We start from the raw sequence: 20,218 nt of genomic DNA on the forward strand, positions 1-20,218 counted from the left end.
ACATTCCTGCGGTATCTGTGCAAGTGAAAGACAAAAGGGTTTTAATGCCATGTCTCTCACACTCCTGGTAATTCTGCCCTGTGAGCTATAAATCTTGGCCTGGGCGCTTTCTGAGCCTTGCAGGCGATGATCAGGGACAAACTTTCAATACTTCACTGCTCGTCTCCGGGTCAGCAGTCATTCTATAGGTGGTACTGACACATCAGAGCCCATGAATGTGTCAGAGAAGTCGTAAGTCACTTTGCTGCTTTGATGCAAGCCAATCACACCAACACACGCATATGTGCGCGCACAGGGACACCACTAAACATATCTCATGGTCATGTTTTCAGAGTCAAATGGTCACTAAGTGGTCTAAGTAAATACTCTTATATCTGACGTCCTGCAGCAGCATGCACACATGCATTTAAATATCACATAGACACATCACATGCACACGGACTGCACATGTGTACATGTAGTGTATGTGCTAACCAGTCGCACGCACGCGTTTTCCTCCTGAAGGACATCGATAAATCTGACAATCACTGCTCTCATATGTTCAAGTGAGCGAAAGAAAAAACCCCACATGAAAGCCATAGAGAGTGATGCTACCAGATGAAAATGAGCGCTAGCGCAACAGAAGCCAAACAATTAACTGGGAGCACGGGAGACAGCAGAAGAGTGCGAGAGGCTGGAGATACGGTAAGAGGGGCAGAAAAGAGACCGGTGGGCACGGCAGCACTACCTGTTTCACTTCAGCAGGCATGGTCCAAAATCCCGTTTGGTTCCCGCAAAATTTAAAAAAAGAAAAAAAAGAAAGAAGGAAGGAAAAAAGAAAAACCTCCCGGGGAAACGTGTGATAGATACTTCCTCCTGTCGGAAAAAGTTCTTCTTTCCCTCCTCTCCTCCTCTCGTGTCCTCACGTTTTCCCTGTTTATTTACGTTGGGTTTTCCCTCTGTGAGCGCAGAGGTAGCAGCTCAGATGTAGCCAGCCATCCTCTACTCGGCTACGTCCAGCCACACGGAGTTAGCGAGGGAAACACAGGAAGTGTGGCGCTGTGCCTTTCAAAATAAAATGACTGACGCTCGTAAACGACAGCTTGATAGATAGATAGATAGATAGATAGATAGATAGATAGATGTGGGGTGGCTGTGCCTCATGAGGTGGAGCAAAACATCTACTAATGGGAAGGTTGGTTGGTGGTTCGATTCCCTGGTCGTTCCAGTCTGCATCCCAAAGTATCCTTGGGCAATCCCTGAGATGCTCCTGTTGCATTCACTGGACTGTGAATGTTAGACAATAGGCACTAAGATGTATAGAAAAAGTGCTTGTGTGAATATGCTTGTGTGTGAATGGGGTAATGAGACATAAAAGTGCTTTGGGTTGCTCAAATAGAGTAGAAAAGAGCAATGTAAGAACTAGTCCAGTTATAATTCTTTATGTATCAGCAGCAGTATATCCTGTGTATGCAAACATGTTTAAGTCATATGAAATAATAGGTAGTAACAATTTATAATTCAAAGTTTGACTACAAAATGTCATGTATGTAGTTAATAATCACAGTTATGGTGTAGACTGTGTGGACCTTAAAAGACATGTAGGAGAGTTTACAGTGAAAATTATCAAACGATACCAAAAGAATTAATAACTTTTTTACCAATGCAATAATCCTACACCTAACTCCAGAATATCCACATAATGCATCTTCTTTTTGTTTATAATGCTACAGTAGTATGTGGATGGTGTTTCTAGTAGTTTCAATTTTTGCAATAGATATCTTTTTGCTGTCAAAGATTACACTGACACTTCCTTCGAAAAAAATGAGAATGTCATAAGACTGTTGAATTCTATGACCTAACAGACCACATCGCTGATATGCTCATTTATATGGCAGCAGGAAGACTGAGCAGTGCTCTGCAACAGGCATTTCTTGTGGAAAACCAAAATGCTTTTACTTTGAAAGTCAAATCCTCTCATATCCACTGTAATTTTGTCAATGTTAGGCTGGTTTCTCACAGATGAAAGAGGACCCCTACTTTCTCCTTTGGAGAGATGTTGGATTTGGGCTGTTGAGAGGTAGAGGACTAAGGCAGAATCTTCCCTCAGTAGCAAAACCAGGAGCCTAACAAAAAAGGACCAGAGGCGAACTGAACCCTATGCTCATGCACATACACACACTATACTCACTCAACAAAAAGAAAGTTAGGCAGCCAGAGAATAAAAACCTCCAGGGCTGAGAAAATTGGGTGCGTTAATAAAAAGGAGGGTTCACAGACAGGCAGCGAGAGCTGGAAATGTAGCAGCACCCTCTTTCCTCCCTCTCTTTCTCTCATTGGGTCTATCTCTGGCATCTTAGCGGGGTGGGACCAGCTCCCTCTATGCACTCCAGCTGCGTCTGTCTGTCAGCCTGTCGACCCCTCCCCCTTGTTGGCATAGACAGAGAGCGATAGAGAGGAGGGAGGTGTAGGGGGCCAGGGGCTCACACACAAAACAAAAGTTGCCCCTATTGAAGCGGAGGCACCCATACTCTGCAAATTTTTACACCCTGCACACATACAAGCACACACAGCTCCTTTGCTCCAGCTCTTTGTGGCGTTCCTCTCGCTGCACTTGATATAAGGGAGGGGAGGGACGTACGTGAAAGAATTCACATTCAAATATCTGTGACTGTGACCAAGAGCGAGTAGGAATGTTAATCTAATAACCCAGATGGAAGCTTAGCTAAGGACAACTTTGAGAGAGGTCCGAAAAGACAGCAGAGAGAGAGAGAGAGAGAAAGGATGACTGCACTGAAAGACTCAAACGGAGAAAGGAGAAATCCCAAACGGAGGGGAAATGGCTGAGGTTTTGCATTCCACCAGCTTGGCAGTTCATGTCCTCGAATCTTACTGCTCCATTTGTTCTTAATGAAAGACCTGGCCCAGCATGCACCACTGCATTTAGATCTATTTACTTTCAACAATACTATTTAGAATTCTGCCAAGCAACATTACCTTAAGAAAAAAAAAAAGTTGAAGTGCATTTCTCTCTCATATGCGATATCATATTCCATTTAAGCCATTTAAACACTGAGTGAGTTTCATAACCCTGTTTAAAAATCTATTAAGTGCTTTGGAATGCTCAAGGGAGCAGATGAGAAAGAAACAATGCTTTTTACTTTATCTATAAATCGTGCTCTGCATTTGCTCAGTTTATTGTTTTTAATGCTGTGTTTATCGTTTGCCAGATTTCCATGTGGTTTAATCAAGATTATATATCCGTAACTACCCCAGTGGCTCTTTAAGAGCCTGGGCAGAGCTGTGCTAACATCAGCTTGCCATCTGTACACCATCTTCATTTTGCGTGTTAACATTTGGTTATTGGAACTAAGCACAGTGCAGGTGAGGCTGATGGGAATGTGATTCATTAAAATGGGTTGGTTGCAAATTGAAATTTTTATTTCATAACAGCATTATAGGAAAACACAGAGGAACACCAAGGCAGTTATAACGATTCCTAAAGGGGAGCAAGAATGTTTCTATCAGCTTGCATTGCAGTCCATTTCAGTGACTGAGATGTTTCACAAAAATCTCCCCTGAGGGAAAAGTAAGGGTATAAGCAAAGTCAGAAGGATTCCCCATCTGGAGGGGAAGCATGTACACATCACACAGTGATAACCGTCTGGCTCTGGATGAAAGTCAAGGGATCACCACGATCATGGAGTGAGTCATACTTTATGGGATCATCAGCATCTCTGCAAAATCTCACAGTCACACACGGTGACTGAGGCGTGCGAGTCTTGATCATTTCATTGACAAACAGATCTTTTCATCTCTACCTCGGGCACTTATAGCAAGGCATTCCCTTCCACCAATGAGGAACAGTGGAAGAAAAGAGAGGACAGGCTTCAGCACACTAAAAACCCTGGCAGTACATTATAATCAAGATTTCATGTTAAAATAAGGCCTAAAATGTGTTCAGCGTGGAAGACTGCTGTCAGACAAATGCTGTATCCCCTTGAGTCTAGTTAACCCCACACCTAGGCCTTGTAGAAAACAAGGTGTACAAGGTGTATGAATAATCCAGGAGTTGTAATCAAAGCTCCAGAAGTCGGCTTTAGCCTGTCAGGGCGTATGGTGTGAAACAGATGGTAGAAAGGTTAATGTTTGGCAACAATGCACGCTTTGACAGCCAGACAACTCGGATGAAGCTACATCTGTTAAAATCATGCTTTTCCACCTTTTCACGATGGCAGGAAAATACAGAGAACTGAGGAGTAGGAAAAGGTGGTCCAGAAGTGAGGAGCCACTACAGCAGTTTGAAAATATATGTGGCGCTTCATTACGTGAAATAACGTTTGTAGAATATTCCATTTCAAAGGAGGGATTAATGACATTTAATTCTGAATTCCTTTTGCAATGAGCCAAGAACACATTTCTCGGGAAACAGCACTTTGTCATAAAGCTTTAATAAAGGGGTGAGAAGGTTCGGCCCAACTATGCCTCTATACACAAAACAGGATTTTTAAAAAATGCATAAAAAGTGATTTTAAAGATAAATCTGACTTTGCTGCCCTGCATTGTTTTAAGACCATCACTGCACAGCGCAGGGGCCGGATGGCAAACAATATGTATGTCTGAGGGCAAGATGATGTGCTCTGCTGCAGGCTGACTGCTGTTTATCCTAACAATGGCACAGCTTGCAAAAAAGCCCTTATCTAATACTATCATGTTTTATTTTCCCCTTGAAAAATGGCTAGTCAGCGATGCAGAGGATTAGAGTCCAATCTACTGGGGGCTTTTGTTGTGCAAAAAGGCAATTTTCCCTTCATTTGGGGAAATAAAGCTCTTTTAAATGACATCACTTCAGATCAAAAGGTTCTATTTTCTGTTTTTATGTTGCACTGCCGTAATTGCATAGCGAGATTTATAAAAACAAGTATAACCGGATTAAGCTTTTCCTTGTTTTCCATCTCGTCATGCATAATTGGGACACTGAAAGAGGTGCAAACAGCAGAATCTGAACCAGTCTGACGATGACATGCAGCAAATCATTAACTTTTACAGCCCAAAATATGTTTTCTGTTGCCTTCATTTCAGCTGAGCATGTCTTTTGCATCTGTAATGGAGTCGTCCAAAGAGGATGTCTATTGGTATATATGGTTATATTTGAGTTGAGAAACTTCTCTTGAGACACATGAGCAGCTTACTTTTGCAGAAAAACCTACTTTCAGCCTCTCCTTTATTTACAGGGGGCGAACACAGCAGGCAGCTCCACATGTTTGATTTTTTATTTTATTTTTTTACTTCGTAACACAACTTTAAAGGGCTCTGCGTGCGATCCTGGGATTGAACTGGAGACCTTCTGCTTGTTAGGCAAATTTGTAAAGCGCTACACTTTGGAGGCCCTGTTGAGCAGCTTACTTTCCGGAGTTAAAATCAAACAATTAATTAACATCAGAATATTTTTAAAATCCACAATTTTTGGAGAGAATTGCCTGCTGCTGTTTACAACAGTGAGCTTCTTAGGAATTCTGTTGCAAATGAATAGATAAAAGTAATGAAAGTAAATGGACGAGTGTGTTTATCTCGGCCTGGAATGATCAGCTTGAGTAAAGTCCCTGGAGAAGGAGGAGTGTAAAGAGCGCTGATACTTTTACACATTCCTGTGCCATTGTCATCACTCTCTACATTCAACAATCACTTTTAGACACTGTGAGGCAATTCAGAGACTAGTGCCCCTTTCCTTTCAAATATCCCAGCAATTACAATGACCCTACAGGACCCTACAATTACAAGGACCCCAGCTCCAGTTTAAGACAAACTGTGCCATTTTTTCAAGTGTGTGCAGCCCTGTGGCAAAAAACAAACCAAAAAAAAAAAAAAAAAAGGCAAAGCTTTGCAAATTTCAGATTGAATAATGTCAGGTCTTTTCCCAGTCTGTCCAGATGTGTAGGGTGCCTCAGCCTGAGGCAATGCCAGAATGCATTAAGTCCATCAGGCACAGTGAAGAGTCAACAAGTATTAGTGAATCTGTGGTGCTATATGATGGGACAGGCACATACACTCAAAGAGTTTGAATGCTCACAATGGCTGCATTGCACACAGGTGCAAAAGTGGTGCTTTTCAGGAAGCAGCAAATACCAAGAGGTTTGATTCTGTTCCCATTAAAAGAGCTGAGAATTTACACTAATTCCAGGTAAAGTAGCCTGCTGAGAATTAAGGCTTCCCCTACTGAGTAGATTCTACTGAGTTATTTATTTTTTTTCATCAGTGGATTTGTCTGCCTTTAATGTGTTCCTAAATGCAGGCTTGCAGATGTTTCCTAAGAACTTTGAAAGCAACTCTGCCATTCAAACAATTATTTTAATTATTAGTTATTTATTTATTTGGCCTGGATGAAACTCGCTCCCTTATCTGGCAATGTACCTAAATATTCACACTGCATTAGCGTTTATTAAAGAACACTCAAGTAAAACAGAAAAGAAAGGTTTAATTCCAAATCTTATCTATTAAAGCCTTAAAAAAAACAGTAATCTTTGTTCCTGCAAAACCTCCCAAAAAAAACAAGACTGTGCTGCTTCTGTTTCTCATTCGATCACCGTTTACATGCTTGTAAGTCACATAGTAAAAATGTCACACTGGTATGTTAAACTCATGGGGATAATTAAATCAAGACTTTGAACACCTCCAGCTATACTATAAAGTTCGAAGACTGTTTTCCATTTAGCCTTGTTTAGTTATCTTGCTGGACGCTTGTAAAGGTTAGGTCACATTCCTCAGGTGGCGCTGGGGGTCTCGTGCAAAAGAAGACCTTTATTTTAAACACACAGTCCAGTCTTTAGATTTAACAACCAAGCCGAACAGTCAGTTAGATGGCAGAGTATCGTGCCCGTCTTCAAGAGTATAAGTAGACTTTCATGTTACGCCGAATGTTCCCACCGAGGCGAGCTAGTGCCCTTCAGAGATATTTAGCCTGTCTGTTCACCTATGTGGTGCATGGTAAAGGAAATGGAAGCAGATTTCAGATGCACCTCTTAGTGCTTTTAGTGAGGGTAATGGTTTAATGGATTGTGATATAATGGGAGGGAGGTGCAACAGGACAGGCATTAAGTCCACCAACATTGGAGCTGATCTGAAGGATGAAGGTTTGAGCTGCCCCAGAGGAATATAAATAGCCCACAGCCCATCCCTTCAAACCTCTCTCTCTTCCTGTTCACCTGAACAAGAAGAATCTGCATGATCCTTGAATTAAAAATTTCTGTCCTTCCACGTCAGCTCCAGTACCAAGATGAGACACAAAAACAACTTACCCTTCCCTTCCGAGCAGTTCCCCACTTTGATTCATGGGCCACTGCCACGAACTTGACTCTTAATGTTGAAGCAAGTTGAATAAAACATTATCTAAAATATAATAATGGCACATGCCCACTGCATTTTACTTTTAGGTTGAGCAGTGTAGTAGGTAGAGGTCTTTCCTACCTAAGTGTATGATACATTTATTAGATTTGTAAACTGACTAGTGTATGAGCTGATTGAGACTCTCAGTGTGAGTGACTGATTGCAGCTATTTGTTTGAGAAGGAATGGGGCGTGCCTGCAAAACACACAGCTGATTCAGGTTGCCAGCATTAAGCTGCAATGATTCAAGAATATTGCTCTCAAACTGCAGTCCAGACATTATCCAGTTTTGCATGATACAGTGGGGGAAAATAATTATTTGATCTCCTGCTGATTTTCCAAGTTGGCAAATCCGCCAACTCAAGAAAGCACATGTACAGGCCCCTCTTAAGTTTGCCGGTGAACATCTAAATGACTCAGAGAAGGCTTGGGAGAAAGTGTTGTGGTCAGATGAAATCAAAATCAAGCTTTGGCATCAACTCGACTTGCCGTGGTTGGAAGAATAGAAACGCTGAGTATGACTCAAAGAACACCATCCCCGCAGTTAAACACAGAGGTGGAAACATTATGCTTTGAGGCTGTTTGCCCAAAAGGTCTTTGCAAATCATGCCATGTACTATAAAATATTGGATGAGAACCACCTTCTCTCAGCCAGAACACTAAAAGTGGGTCGTGGATCAGTCTTTCAGTATGACAATGACACAAAACATACCGCCAACGCAACAAAGAAGTGGCTAAAGAAGAAGCACAGGAAGCAGATTAATTACATGGACCTTAAAGATCTAACATTAGACTAAATGAGCTAGTCGAGACCAAAAAAATGACAATCGCTCGTCAGTTGTTTTGAACTGCCTTGGTCATATAATATACTGCGAGACAGCTCATAGTTACTGAAGCAAGTGGTAACCATTTGAGTTTACAAAACGCTGCAGTCATCAACAAGCTGTGAACACACACACACACACACACACACACACATAAAGACAGACTAACCTTGCAGCCCACTGAACATACTTGTCTTCAGAACTCAACTTCTAATTTATTTCGCTGACGTCCTCTTTGGTAAGAGGACATGAAGGTGGTGTGGTGGTTAGCACCATTGCCTCCTGGATATGAATCCATCGGGTGTCTGGGGCCCTTCTGTGTGGAGCTCGAATAATCTGCCTGTATGAGTTCTCTAAAGGTACCTCCCTGCAGTCCAAAGACATACATGTTAGGTTACATAAAGCCTGTTACCAAGCTACATGTGCTATTTAGAAAAACACAGAAGAGTTGATATATGTTTCTTCACATTGCTTCTAGATATCTACATAATATATACAGACAGCAGCCTGCTCGGTCTTCTCCTGCTAAGGTAGAAAAGGGTATCAATGACAACAGCTATAGGGTCTTTATCACCAGCGGGGTGACGTCTTTAGGTGCTCAGCAATACACCTCACAAAAGTGAAATCGAGTGGATAAGCAGTTGTCAAGAAAATAAAACAACACAGATAATTCTCTGCAGATAGTTGTTCATAGAAAGAATGCACTGCCTATATAGTCAACAGTAGTGTGCAAACTTTAAGTGACACCAGTTGCAGTGACTAAACTTTCATGGCAATCCATCTAACAGATGTCATTTCGTTCAGTACCAAAGCCCCTCTGCAACTAACAGAAGAGCTTACGCTGTCATCCCTAGAGCCATGCTGCTATCATGGATAAAACCTATGGAAATGAACAAATCTTGAAACAAGAACCTTTGAGAAACACTGCTTTAGATGTTAACAAGCTGTAAAGAAAAACTGTACCATCAACACTAAGATTACTGACAATCCAGCCTTCCACCTGAACAACAGTAGTGCCTTTCAATTTGCCTCATGTGCGCCTCTTTCCAAAGACTGTTTGAAAATATGAACAGAAACTTTTGTGACTGTCACATCCAGCAGACAAAGGACCCTTTAAACTGAGGTTGAGGCATAATTAGGTGTTCCATATAGAGCCATGGAAAACAAGCAGCAACATTATTAAAATTTTAATGTGACTTTTCTGCAGGCTGCTCTGTAATGAGACAAAAGTGTTGTAGGAGGGTTACAGGAACAGTGTGGCACACAAAAATAAACAAAGGAGGTACTTTCACACCAAGGTAATTAGGGTGTTTATGAGAGGCAAGAAGGTTCTTGATGCCACAGCAAGGGAAGAAGACAGAGGAAGACAGAGGAGGGGAGGGGGGTAAACTAAGGCTCATTGTTAGGCAGGTGATTTACGAGGGCACAGGGGCTCCCGGGCCCTGCCAGTGGAGGGATAGATCTTCTGTCGCTATAGCACCCTCAGCCCTTTGTATCCATTGTGCTTAGCCAGGGCTGGGGGGCTGTGTGTTCTGGGGATGAAAGTGGGTGGAGGGAGGTTGGGGCGATTGTTGGTTGAGCGCTGTGGTGCCATTGCAGGGCCGGGGCCTGTACATCTTCAACACAGACAGCAGCACAGATCAAAGGCAGCACTGTTCCCTCTCTCTAAATCACACAAGCCTTTGAAAACTTCCCACATCATTTGCACAAAGGGATGATATGCCTCTGCTATGCTAGAAGACCACTGACTATAGTGTCAGAAAACCAAACACCAACACTTTATAGCATCTACAGTGCAAAAATTATCCCAAGTTTGTTTTTCATTGAAGTCGCTTTGCAAAACTGTAGTTTTGCTATATGCACCTTTCAATGGGCTCTATGCGTGTCCTGTGCAGTGCCGTGGGTAGATTAGCTGTCTGGTGTATATAAAACGAGGTCACCTTCTCCCTCAACTCCAGACAGACGTGGCTGTCTGAGTGCTGTCTGCCTTTCTCGACAGATAGGTCCGTCACCATGCACTACTTGACCTTTTAGAGCTTTGGTGATAACACTCCTTCAGGCCAAAATCAATTATGGGAGGCTAACATGATAACAAATAAAGGAAGCGTGTGATCCTAGCATGATCCTATTGATGGATACAGTTTCTAAGGCTCCCTGGTCCGTGTCACTGAATTTCTGCTGATAATTTCATCAGACAAGCTAATGGAGAGTCCGACAGCCTCGTTTTGATTTTCCTCACAGGACAGGGTAGCATAAACACTCTAATTCTCTTCCTTGGCGGCAATTCATAAACAGTTATACTGAAGTGAATGAGGATTAGAATTCAATTAGAAAGTAGGGCAGTGGTGTTTACAACAACCTTTTGTAATACAGAGATTAAAACATATTGTTGTGATCTGCCTTTTTGTAACTTGTGTTAATTTCATGCAGGTCCAAAACAAAATAAAGAAATATTTGAAACATCTTAATCTTGAATATTTCTTAATCCTCTTCAGATGTGTGCATGCCAACTACACGGGGAGACTTAAATGACAGTGGGGGGTTTGTTGATTTGTTGATTGTTCAAACTTTTCTTTTGCCTCCAAGCTTTGCCGGAAAAATATCATAGAACATCTTTTGTCCAAGAAAACAACTTTTAAGTTTTAAAAAAATTGCAGCTTTAGCCTGAATAATTTTTTCGTTTAAACACACCACGAGTCTGTCGCCATACTCACTGATGTATGAGGCTACTACTAACATGGGAGGAATCTTCCTACTTTTAGAAGGCAACATTTAGCAATTTTACCATCTTAGTTTAACATGTAAGCATATTTGCTAATAAGCACTAAACTCAATCTGAAAGCTGATATTAATACTATTAACTTTGCATCGATGTGCTCAAAAAGCCAGTATTGAACAATGTTTGACCTGTAGGCAATGGGAATATTAAAAAAAAAAAAGTGGACAGCCTGAAAAACGGCTGCATAAAGTTTCGGATGTTCATTCTCCTCTGGGCTACTGCAATTCAATAGCCCACACCACAGTTCAAATTTCATCATGGTTTTACTAAAGCCAGGGTCCCAACTGCCAGAAGAGTGAGAAAAGAGCTAATTTAATCTGAACACGGTACTATAATAGGATGCCACTGTTGCAACAAGTCAGTTTATGAAATGTCCTTCTTAACAGAAATTCCACAATGAGCTGTAACTGTATTGTCATTTATTATTATAGACTATTAAGATCAGCAAAAATACTGTGCACTGAGAGCTTCATAGAATAGGTCTGAAGGACTTAGTCGTCTTGGATTGGCAATGCAAGAGTCTTTGTCCAAACCTGAGAAGGCGTGGTTATAGGTGTTTTGGGGGCACATTAGGAGGCACACCACTCTTTGCTGCTGGAGTTCTCAAAAAGTTTAAGTGGACTTGCCAAAGCATACATGGAGGCAGCAGTACATGGGGATCGAATGGAAAGTTGCTACTGTGAACAAATGCTAGAGCAGGAAAGGTAAATCAAGACCAGGAAAACCTGGACATCAACCATTCTGACAGCTCAACTCCAGACTGCAGAAATATTGAGCAACTGCTTCAGAAAGTTCTAGATGAGCATGACAAGAAACTAGACAAGACAAGAGAAACGGCTTTAACACAGAAGAAGCTAGTTGAGAGAGAGTTGGGAGTCAACTGGAACGTGGATCCACAATGAGATGAAACTTTCCATACAGGGAAATCCTTCAATCCCGCTTATGTTTATCTCAAAAAGTACCTTCTCAAATTGGGGATATTTATCTTGTTACCATTCATGATGCTTATGAAGTCAAGCGCAGATTTTTTCAAAATTTTTCACAAATTTCTTGTTCAATAATAGCGAATAGCTGGTTCTGAAGAGATGAAAAGTCTCCAAAAATAAATAAATAAATGATGTTCTGCGGACCATGAACACAATGACTAAGTTCCACAAATTCCAAACAGTCACTGGCAGATTTCAGTTTAACATGTGAAAAGGCAAACAACATACATACTATACGGACAAGCCTCGGCTTCAAATTTATTTTGGAAAATCTGCTATATTTCCAAATGAGCCTGTCAAACCATGATTGTATGATGCATTTGAATCAATTAGTTTGTGTTCAGGGCACTATAAAAGAAACTTGAGAGCACTGAGCATCAGAGTGCTTCATTTGTAACAGGTCATGAAGTGCAGTGAGGATATGTATAAATAACCCATCGCTTCTGTTTATTTGCTGCCCACTGAGCAGCCTGTGTTAAAAAGCTGACAACAGTGATAAAGGCATACTGATGCTGAGACCCAGTCTGTGCCGAGGTGAGCGCCCTGTGGTGGGGTGCTATCAAGATCAGTGGCTTACTGCGCTCATTAGGTGTCTACTTGCATGTGATTTCATTCATCAGAGCAGGTCCACTTTTTTCTTTCCTGACATCAACTTGAAATAATTATCCATGGAGTCTGGCCCCGGGATTGTGAATCTGAACCTTGAGTCAATGATCCATGCGTCATCGTAATCCATCATACAGCTGTTGGACTGCATGTGAGTGTGTGTGTTTGGGAGCTGAACAAGGAGGAGGCAGAGATAAAGAGATAAACCTGATGAATTCCTCATCCTTCGTGCTACATCGTTTTTTGAATGGAGAGCATCTCATGACACAGACACGGTAACACCTGGCACAGAAAGGCTGGGCAAAGGCTGCTGCCAAGGACTTGGGAGCTTTTTGGCCCCGAGCAAGCACTGATCAACGTCCCCTTCCACCCTCAAATGCCTGAATAGAAATTGTTCTGGCATTTAAGCATTTACGATAACGCCAGCAGAATAATTCCTGGTGATGAAATGACATTTTAAAGTGACATAAACAGGTAAACAGCAGTATTCAGTTGTGCCAAATTAACCCCTTGGTTCACAAACAGGGTAGGGGGATGTCTGTGAGTGAGAGCCAATTCACTGTTCTCCAAATTAGGCTAACCTCTGGGGAGGGGAGGGTCTCTCTCTCCCTCCTTCTCTCACAGAGCAATATATTACCTTTTTGGTGTGAGGGGCTGACAAGTTTATTTTACCCTTTTACACTTTTCCCACATTCTCTTCATTAACCCTTCATGAGACCAAATTTGCAGCAAGCCCTTTAAAAGAATAAACACTAGCACTGACTGTTAACAAATTGTGACTATGGGAAAATACAAGCACAGGCAAATGTAGACAAAGCATTTCTCTCTCTGCACGTCTTGCTACATCAATAATACATGAGACCGCCTCCTTCTCTGTGATTAAAGGTGATGTATCCGAGCACCACAGGTGCTGCATCACCAAACTGTGCTTTCAAATTCTAGTTAGTAAAACATGTGTACAGTCTGAAAGGGTTTCTTCAAAGAAGTGATTATGCCCAAGAGTGAAAACATGAGAGGATGCTCTGGGAAAGTCAGCAAAATTGAAATGTGTAGGTTAGTTAGATCTTCAAAGACTGAAAATAAGCAGAAAAATAAGAATTTGTGTCACCTGACCAGGGCGTTCTTAACAAAAAAAGCTTTAATTGCAACATTTTCCATCAGTTTGTAGCATGCAAATGAATGTGCATGTTGTGACTGTTGTCATTCTTAAGGAGACTGCAGCTGTCTTATTTCTACATCTTGCACTTCCTGCTCTTGCAGAGTCAGCCAGTATTGACAGAAGCCCTCGCCAGGACTCTAATGTCCCCCAGACGCTGGCCAGGGCTGGGCAAAAGGCCACATCCAATCAGCACCACCACCAGACAATATCAAAGACCAGTGGGTGAAAGGAGATGGGATTGGATGGCAGTGGCATAGAAGGAGGGGGCGAAAGAAGACAGAATGAGAGGTTGAATCTCATTAGCTCGCTTTTAAAGATGAGTCACCGCACAGCAGATTACTGAACAACATCCAGGACATTGGAGTCATACAATGGGTACAAGTATCAAAATTACAGGGAAATTGAACAGAGAGATTACGGGGGGGTCCCACGAATGATGAAAAGCAATGACCATGAACACACATGGTGATGGGATGAGCCCGCTCAGATGGAAGGCGAGAGCAGAAGAGGTGAATGTCACTTTTTGAGAGAGATGCAGGGAGGGAGATACATGATAGCGCAGGTTGGTGGTTGAAAAAGACAAGGAGTGGAGGGGGGTGGTTGGCCAGTGTGCTGGCATCATTTACCTGCATCACCACTTGCTGCCATGGTAGCGGTTGGCTGGTGGGGGGGTTGGGAGGCAGATTGGCACGCTCTAGCTGTAGGTTGACGTTGCGACGCTCCTCCTCAAGGGCGCGGGTCAGCTGCTCGAAACGTGCCTCCTGCTCTTTCACTGAGGCCAGGATGCTGGCGGCTGAGCGAACATCATAATCCTCCATGTTCAGTGTCGGTTGCGGTTTTACAGATCTTCCAAGTCAAGAAGGGAGGGAAGAGAAGGGGGAGGAAGAGGGGGCACCAGGTCATTTAACACACCCAGACCCAAAAAAGGCTGGATGAGTGACATCAAATGGCTGACGCATGCCTCCAGATCAAAGTCAAACAAACGGCTTGTTTGCTGGCCAAGATAGGATACACAAGCTTTAACAAAGACCACCGTGACAGATGAAAATAGAACAATTAGGGTGGGTGACTGGATAAGGCAAATAGGGTTATAACACAAAGAGTGTATCTGTTACCGACAAATCTTTTTAACTCTGGCCGAGGTTTCTCCAGCCAACACCCTGAAGGGACATGCTCAGATTCTCCTCATAAAGGGTGACTACAAAGTCTCTGATACTGCAGGCCAGCACAGCAAACACATTAATGAGGATGCACTGCAGGGTGCCAATTATGTGTTTGCTTTCAGAAGTTTGAGCCTTTCTTATAATTAAGACAATCCTGGCACCGAAGATAACATTCACTGCAGATCTGCAAGAATATCAGGGATGAAAAATAAACACCTAATCCACCAATTCTAAAAACAACAAAGGGGATGCAACAGCACAGTGGAGACTCACAAAAGCAAAGGTTTTTTTGTGTTTGTTTGTTTTCTTTTCTTTCTGGATATGATCTCAGCCCTACAAATGAACAGTCATAGGCATAAGCGTGGAGGAACGGCGCTGTCATTGGATATAGTCATGCAGAGAGCCATAATGCATTTTGACACACAGGCGCTGTTACAGGCACAAATCCAACACATGCAAGATTCCCACAGCCACCCAAACGGACACCCAGGCCTGGTATCAGGCACGCACGCACACGCCATCTATCATAAACAATCAGGATTTCCAAATAACATTAGCAGGCTACAGCACACATCAATGGCACACACACACACACACACAGCCCGATATTCATAACTGACGGTGGTGTGATATCGAGGGGGCTGACGGCACGATAACAAATGGGTGGTTGGACATACAAAACCCACAGTAATACAGACCTAGTAGATAAGCAGGCTGAGAGGTGTTAGAAAAGAGACATCCCTCTCTCAAAACAGAAGCAGAGGGATGAAACGGGAAGAGGAACAGAGAGCTGGGAGAGACGGGAAAGAGAAATAAAGGGAAGACAAAAGAGAAAATGGAAGAGATTAAAACAGAAGTGAACCGTAGCAAACACCATACGAGTCTTTTAACTACCTGACTTTGTAGTAAACTCAAAGAAACAAGTATTGGAGCGTCATCATATTATTAAAGTTTGTCCACATTTTATTAAAAAATAAAAAATGCTTTTTATATTTTAAAAAAAGCTTCATTACTCAAAGTGTAGCTCCATTTTTTACAGCTGGAACATTAATCATGCAAAGTTGGCAGCTATCCCAGGGCCTCCAGATTCCCCTGTTCACTGGTGAAGGGTGATAATGTGATTAATTGAAAATGTATTGTTAGTGTGCAATAGCAACTGATAGAGAAAGTCTGTGGTGGGAGAAAAACACAGTTAAAAGAAGAAAAATTATTTAAAACATTCCAATTTTGCCAGGGTGGATTGCCCAATGAACAAAAATATAGACATTTTTCCAAGAAACTGTCACGTTTTTAACGACCTGCCATGTTAAGAAACTGTCATTTTTTTCAGTGTGCATCAGTAAAGACATTTACATTCATTTACAAGTCATGATATGCTGTATACTGCATATTGGTTGACGTGGCAGACACTAGAAGGTTAAACAAGAAGGTTCTCTACAAAAATGAAGAGCTGACACTCAGTCAGGAGGTGCATTACATCAAAGCATTCTGGATATTTTCTAGCTGATCTCGTCTCGAGGAGGCGGTCTAGCTCAGCAGGGGTTCACCAATGCAGATGCGAGAATTTGAATCCTAAACAGCTTTGGATACCAAAACAGAATGTATGGGTTTCAAAGGGTGTGTACATGTGTGCATAAAAAGAGCCTTCTTTTACAATAGGATCTGGTGAGCACCAATAAGGGCCTTTGAAGCATACAATCCCTCTTTGAAGTTTCCTACATGCTGATCATTTATTTATTTGGAGTGGAGTCTGGCTCTTTCTTGCAGTACTACCAAGGAGAATGTGCTTCCAAAGTTAAACTCCACAACCATCTGAGCAAAAGAAAATGTTTCATTTCCCGTGTACAGGAACAAAATCTCTCATTATAACTCTTGAGAATCTACTATTTTTAAATGAATTGTTCTTCCTAAAATATTTATGTCTGGTATGAGTTTACGGTAATCAGCCGGTCAGGTTTCAAAATGGAAACAGGGCTGGGAAATGGAAAACTGCGCTCAAAAATAGCATCCTTGTCTATTTTCAAAGTTATCCACTACTTGAGATAAGTGACAGAAATAGAGTCCCACAGGCCATGTTGATTGGGCATACTTGCGGACAGACTCCAATGATTCTCACCCCTGGAGGGTTAGGGGGGCAATGTAACCATTGCTTCCTGAGTCATAAAGGGAATTATATAGCAGGCATGTCAGCTACGCCCCACAGCTTATCATTAAACACCAACTTCTGGCCATACTTAAAATAGCCCAGAATGGTCAGGGAGGGGGCATCTGAAGAATTCCCCTCTTCCACCATGACAGCCCTCTTTTTTTATTTTTGGCTTTGGTTCAGCAGATGTTTGATAATGGCCTGGGTCAGAGGGGATAAAAACATAGCCATGGTCTTAGATACGCCCTAATTACTCCCAAACTTTATGTGGTGGAAACATATCAAAATACAACTCCAGGGGTGTGGAGTGTCACTTGTGTGTGCCACTACATGAAGTTTATGTGTGGAAGGAATGAAAACTAATCAAAGAGATGATATTAAAAAAAAGGAAAGAAAAAAAAAGAAAAATGTTTAATTAATTCCACAAAGAGAAGTGGGTTACATCTCACTACTCTTAAGGCGTAAACATCTTTAATTAAAAGGAAAACAAGCTCATATTCCATGTGCAGAGCTGACGCTTCACTTGCGCTGTTGCAAGGCTTTTCCTCAGCAGTGAACGCGCTTTAGCAAAAACTCTCCACTCTAAAAATAGCCCGGTAATAAATATATCCACACGGCCACATTTTTGAGTGTGGATTGGTAGATGAGAGGCAGCAGTCGCTCACTTCAAAGGCCTGCTGGAAAATCCTGTAATAAATCCCTGGCACTTTATTCATCAGGTCTGTTGGACTCCCCTAAAACAAATCTTCCAATGACAAGACCCTCTGCCATCAAACCCCTCTCTGTAGTAAACTGGCAGACATTTGAACTGATGTTATTCTCAAGAACAGCTTTAAAGGAGTGAGGCGCCAGCGGTCTGGTTATCTGCCTAAATTACAAAAACGCTCTGACCAGTGAAAGGTGGAACGGCAAAGATTTGATCTCTGTCCTTTCTTTTCCTCCTCTGGTGTAAAGCAGTGCTGTGTACAGACACACACCAGGAGTTATGGCTGCCGATGTTGTGTACCAGCAGTTTACCTCGTATCACCATCTGAAACAGCCAGTGTGGAAACTTGCCTGTCATTCCACTGAGGACTGGGTGTTAAATCCTTAATGCTTTGCAGCCGGGAGGTATTTTGGAAGTTTAAGGCGAGTCAAATGATGTGATATTAGTTTTTAGCTTTTTTTTTTCAGTGTTTGTTTTATGATGATCTAATTTTCAATCAATGGTACATTTCAAATGAAGACAAAACATAAAATATGGCATGCTAATTTGTGAGATTCAGATTCACATCAGGTTAGCTTACAACAGAGCTATTACTGCCTTTTCCCAGTATTCATGCTAAGTGTGAATCTTTAAACTTTTTACATATTCCCCAAATATCCACTGTTTTCATTTTGACTTTGGTAAATTTTAAGAATCAGAGACCAGAAACTGAGTGGATGTGTCGCTCCTGAGGAGGCCAACAAGAGCAGAAGCCTCATATCTTGAGGGAGTTGGTTAGGGGGTTATTAGGGAATTGGGGGAACAGATTGGGAGGTAGAGGATGAGGATAATTGAGTGTGACCATTGGTGCCCGATATTGAGTTAGGAACATTCACCTGATTAGGGACTAGGTGGGTGGTGCTGTTCCCCCAGTCCACCCCACCCCTTACTGCCAATTTACCCCTTCTAGAGGCAGCTCAAATTAATTCTTTGCCTAAACCCATCTGATGCACATCTGAGGATGCAGCTCACAGCGGCACAATTGGGTACTTAAAAACACCTGCTCCTCCAAGTGTGTGTGTGTGTGTGTGTGTGTGTGTGTGTGTGTGTGCAGTCTTTAATCTCTTTCTGCTGTTGATGTTTCATATAGTCAGAAGACAAATTGGAAATATTAGTAGTATTGCTTCACCTTAAAGTGTCATCGCAGAGTCAGCAATTTCAGCCATTTAAGAGATTTTTTTTTACCCTTTGCTAAGACGTCCAATACGTCAAAGCTCTCATGGAGTGTGACTGACAGCTAAGTGATTCATCATAATGACAGACACTTAGCTGCTGTGTTGGATATTTTTGCTCAGCCACAGGAAGCCTTTATAAGCTGCTCAAGAGCTACTCAAGAACATGAAAGTCAGCTTGAAGTAGGACTTACAGGCCATTGCAGATACTATAGTGATGAAGTGATAGTTTATAGTTTCCTTTTGTCTTTGAAAAAATGACACAGGATTCATCAAACATTTGTTATTGAAAAGAACAAGTAAAAAAGCATTTTTTAAAAGTGAATTGCTAGGTTGACCATGTAATACATGTTACTGAAAGATGATTGCCATTTCCAGTACATATGTGATATTCTAACAGCACAAAGATGCTTTGAACACTTCCAACAGGGATGCAACAGCAAATAAAAGAAAGAAATGCACTATCACCAGGACTGATCCTCCCTCTGATTTAGTATTCCTGTCGCATTTCTTTGAGGAACATTAAAGTGAGTGCTAATGCCCACAGGAGCATTGTTGAGTGACGCCAGGATAAGCAAAGCTTAGCGAGGTGTGTGGCCTCCATAACTAAACATTTTCACAGCTAGAAGAAAAGAAATTCAGTTGGTGTTTGCCTGTCCTGTATAATGTGGAAAATCTTACTTCATATTACATACAAAGTAACCTCACGGTGAAAAGAAAGTACACCTCTTTATAAAATATGGCAAATAAAACCTGAGACAAACTACAAAACATGACATATACTAAAATGCAGAAGCAGTCTTAAGAAACTAAGCAGACGATTACTGCTTATATAGGATTTAAGAGAGTAAGTAGCAAGTGTGAGCGCCTCAGAAAAAGCAAAGGTTTTACCAGTTTGCTGGTTTGGGCATTCAGGTGTGTGTTAACACAATGCCAAGCAGGAAAGACATCAGCAATGATCTTAGAGTTTGCTACTGACAGGGAAAGGTTATAAGGCTGTTTCCAAAAGATTCCACGATTCTACAGTGAGAAAGAAAAGAGTCATGAATATATGGAAGGAGGGCGCGCAGAGGCTTTCTATGACAGAGGAGGCTGCTAGAGATAGGATCAAAGCGAGGCAGATGATCCGCTGTGGTGTCCAAAAGTGAGCAGCCACAAGAAATAGAAGACTGCACAGTGAGAAAAATTATTCACCTCTGAAAAAAATTCAAAACAGCTACCTATCTTCCTAGGAGTGGATGTCCAAGCAAATTCATCCAAAGGTCAGCGCATGTAAT

The 20,218-nt window shown here is 41.9% G+C and overlaps 1 protein-coding gene across 12 annotated transcripts in view; it reads right to left on the reverse strand.

Moving 5' to 3' along the window:
• The window catches only part of arvcfb (ARVCF delta catenin family member b), a 255,585-nt gene that overhangs the window by 137,762 nt on the left and 97,605 nt on the right, over positions 1 to 20,218 (reverse strand). For 8 of the 12 annotated variants that reach the window (XM_025896848.1, XM_005472989.4, XM_005472985.4 and 5 more), the window contains exons 4-5: positions 15,577 to 15,668; positions 14,342 to 14,561 (exon numbers count right to left, since the gene is read on the reverse strand). The exons of 1 other annotated variant lie outside the window; for it this stretch is intronic. In XM_025896848.1, the coding sequence (XP_025752633.1) occupies positions 14,342 to 14,533 (192 nt within the window). In that variant the 5' untranslated portion in view covers positions 14,534 to 14,561; positions 15,577 to 15,668. Of the gene's footprint in view, positions 1 to 727; positions 1,014 to 14,341; positions 14,562 to 15,576; positions 15,669 to 20,218 lie in introns of those variants that run through there. 3 more of the 12 variants (XM_025896846.1, XM_019365892.1, XM_005472990.4) reach the window with 3 other exon arrangements.

This window comes from Oreochromis niloticus, linkage group LG12 (genome assembly GCF_001858045.2).
Source record: "Oreochromis niloticus isolate F11D_XX linkage group LG12, O_niloticus_UMD_NMBU, whole genome shotgun sequence".
NCBI lineage: Eukaryota > Metazoa > Chordata > Actinopteri > Cichliformes > Cichlidae > Oreochromis > Oreochromis niloticus.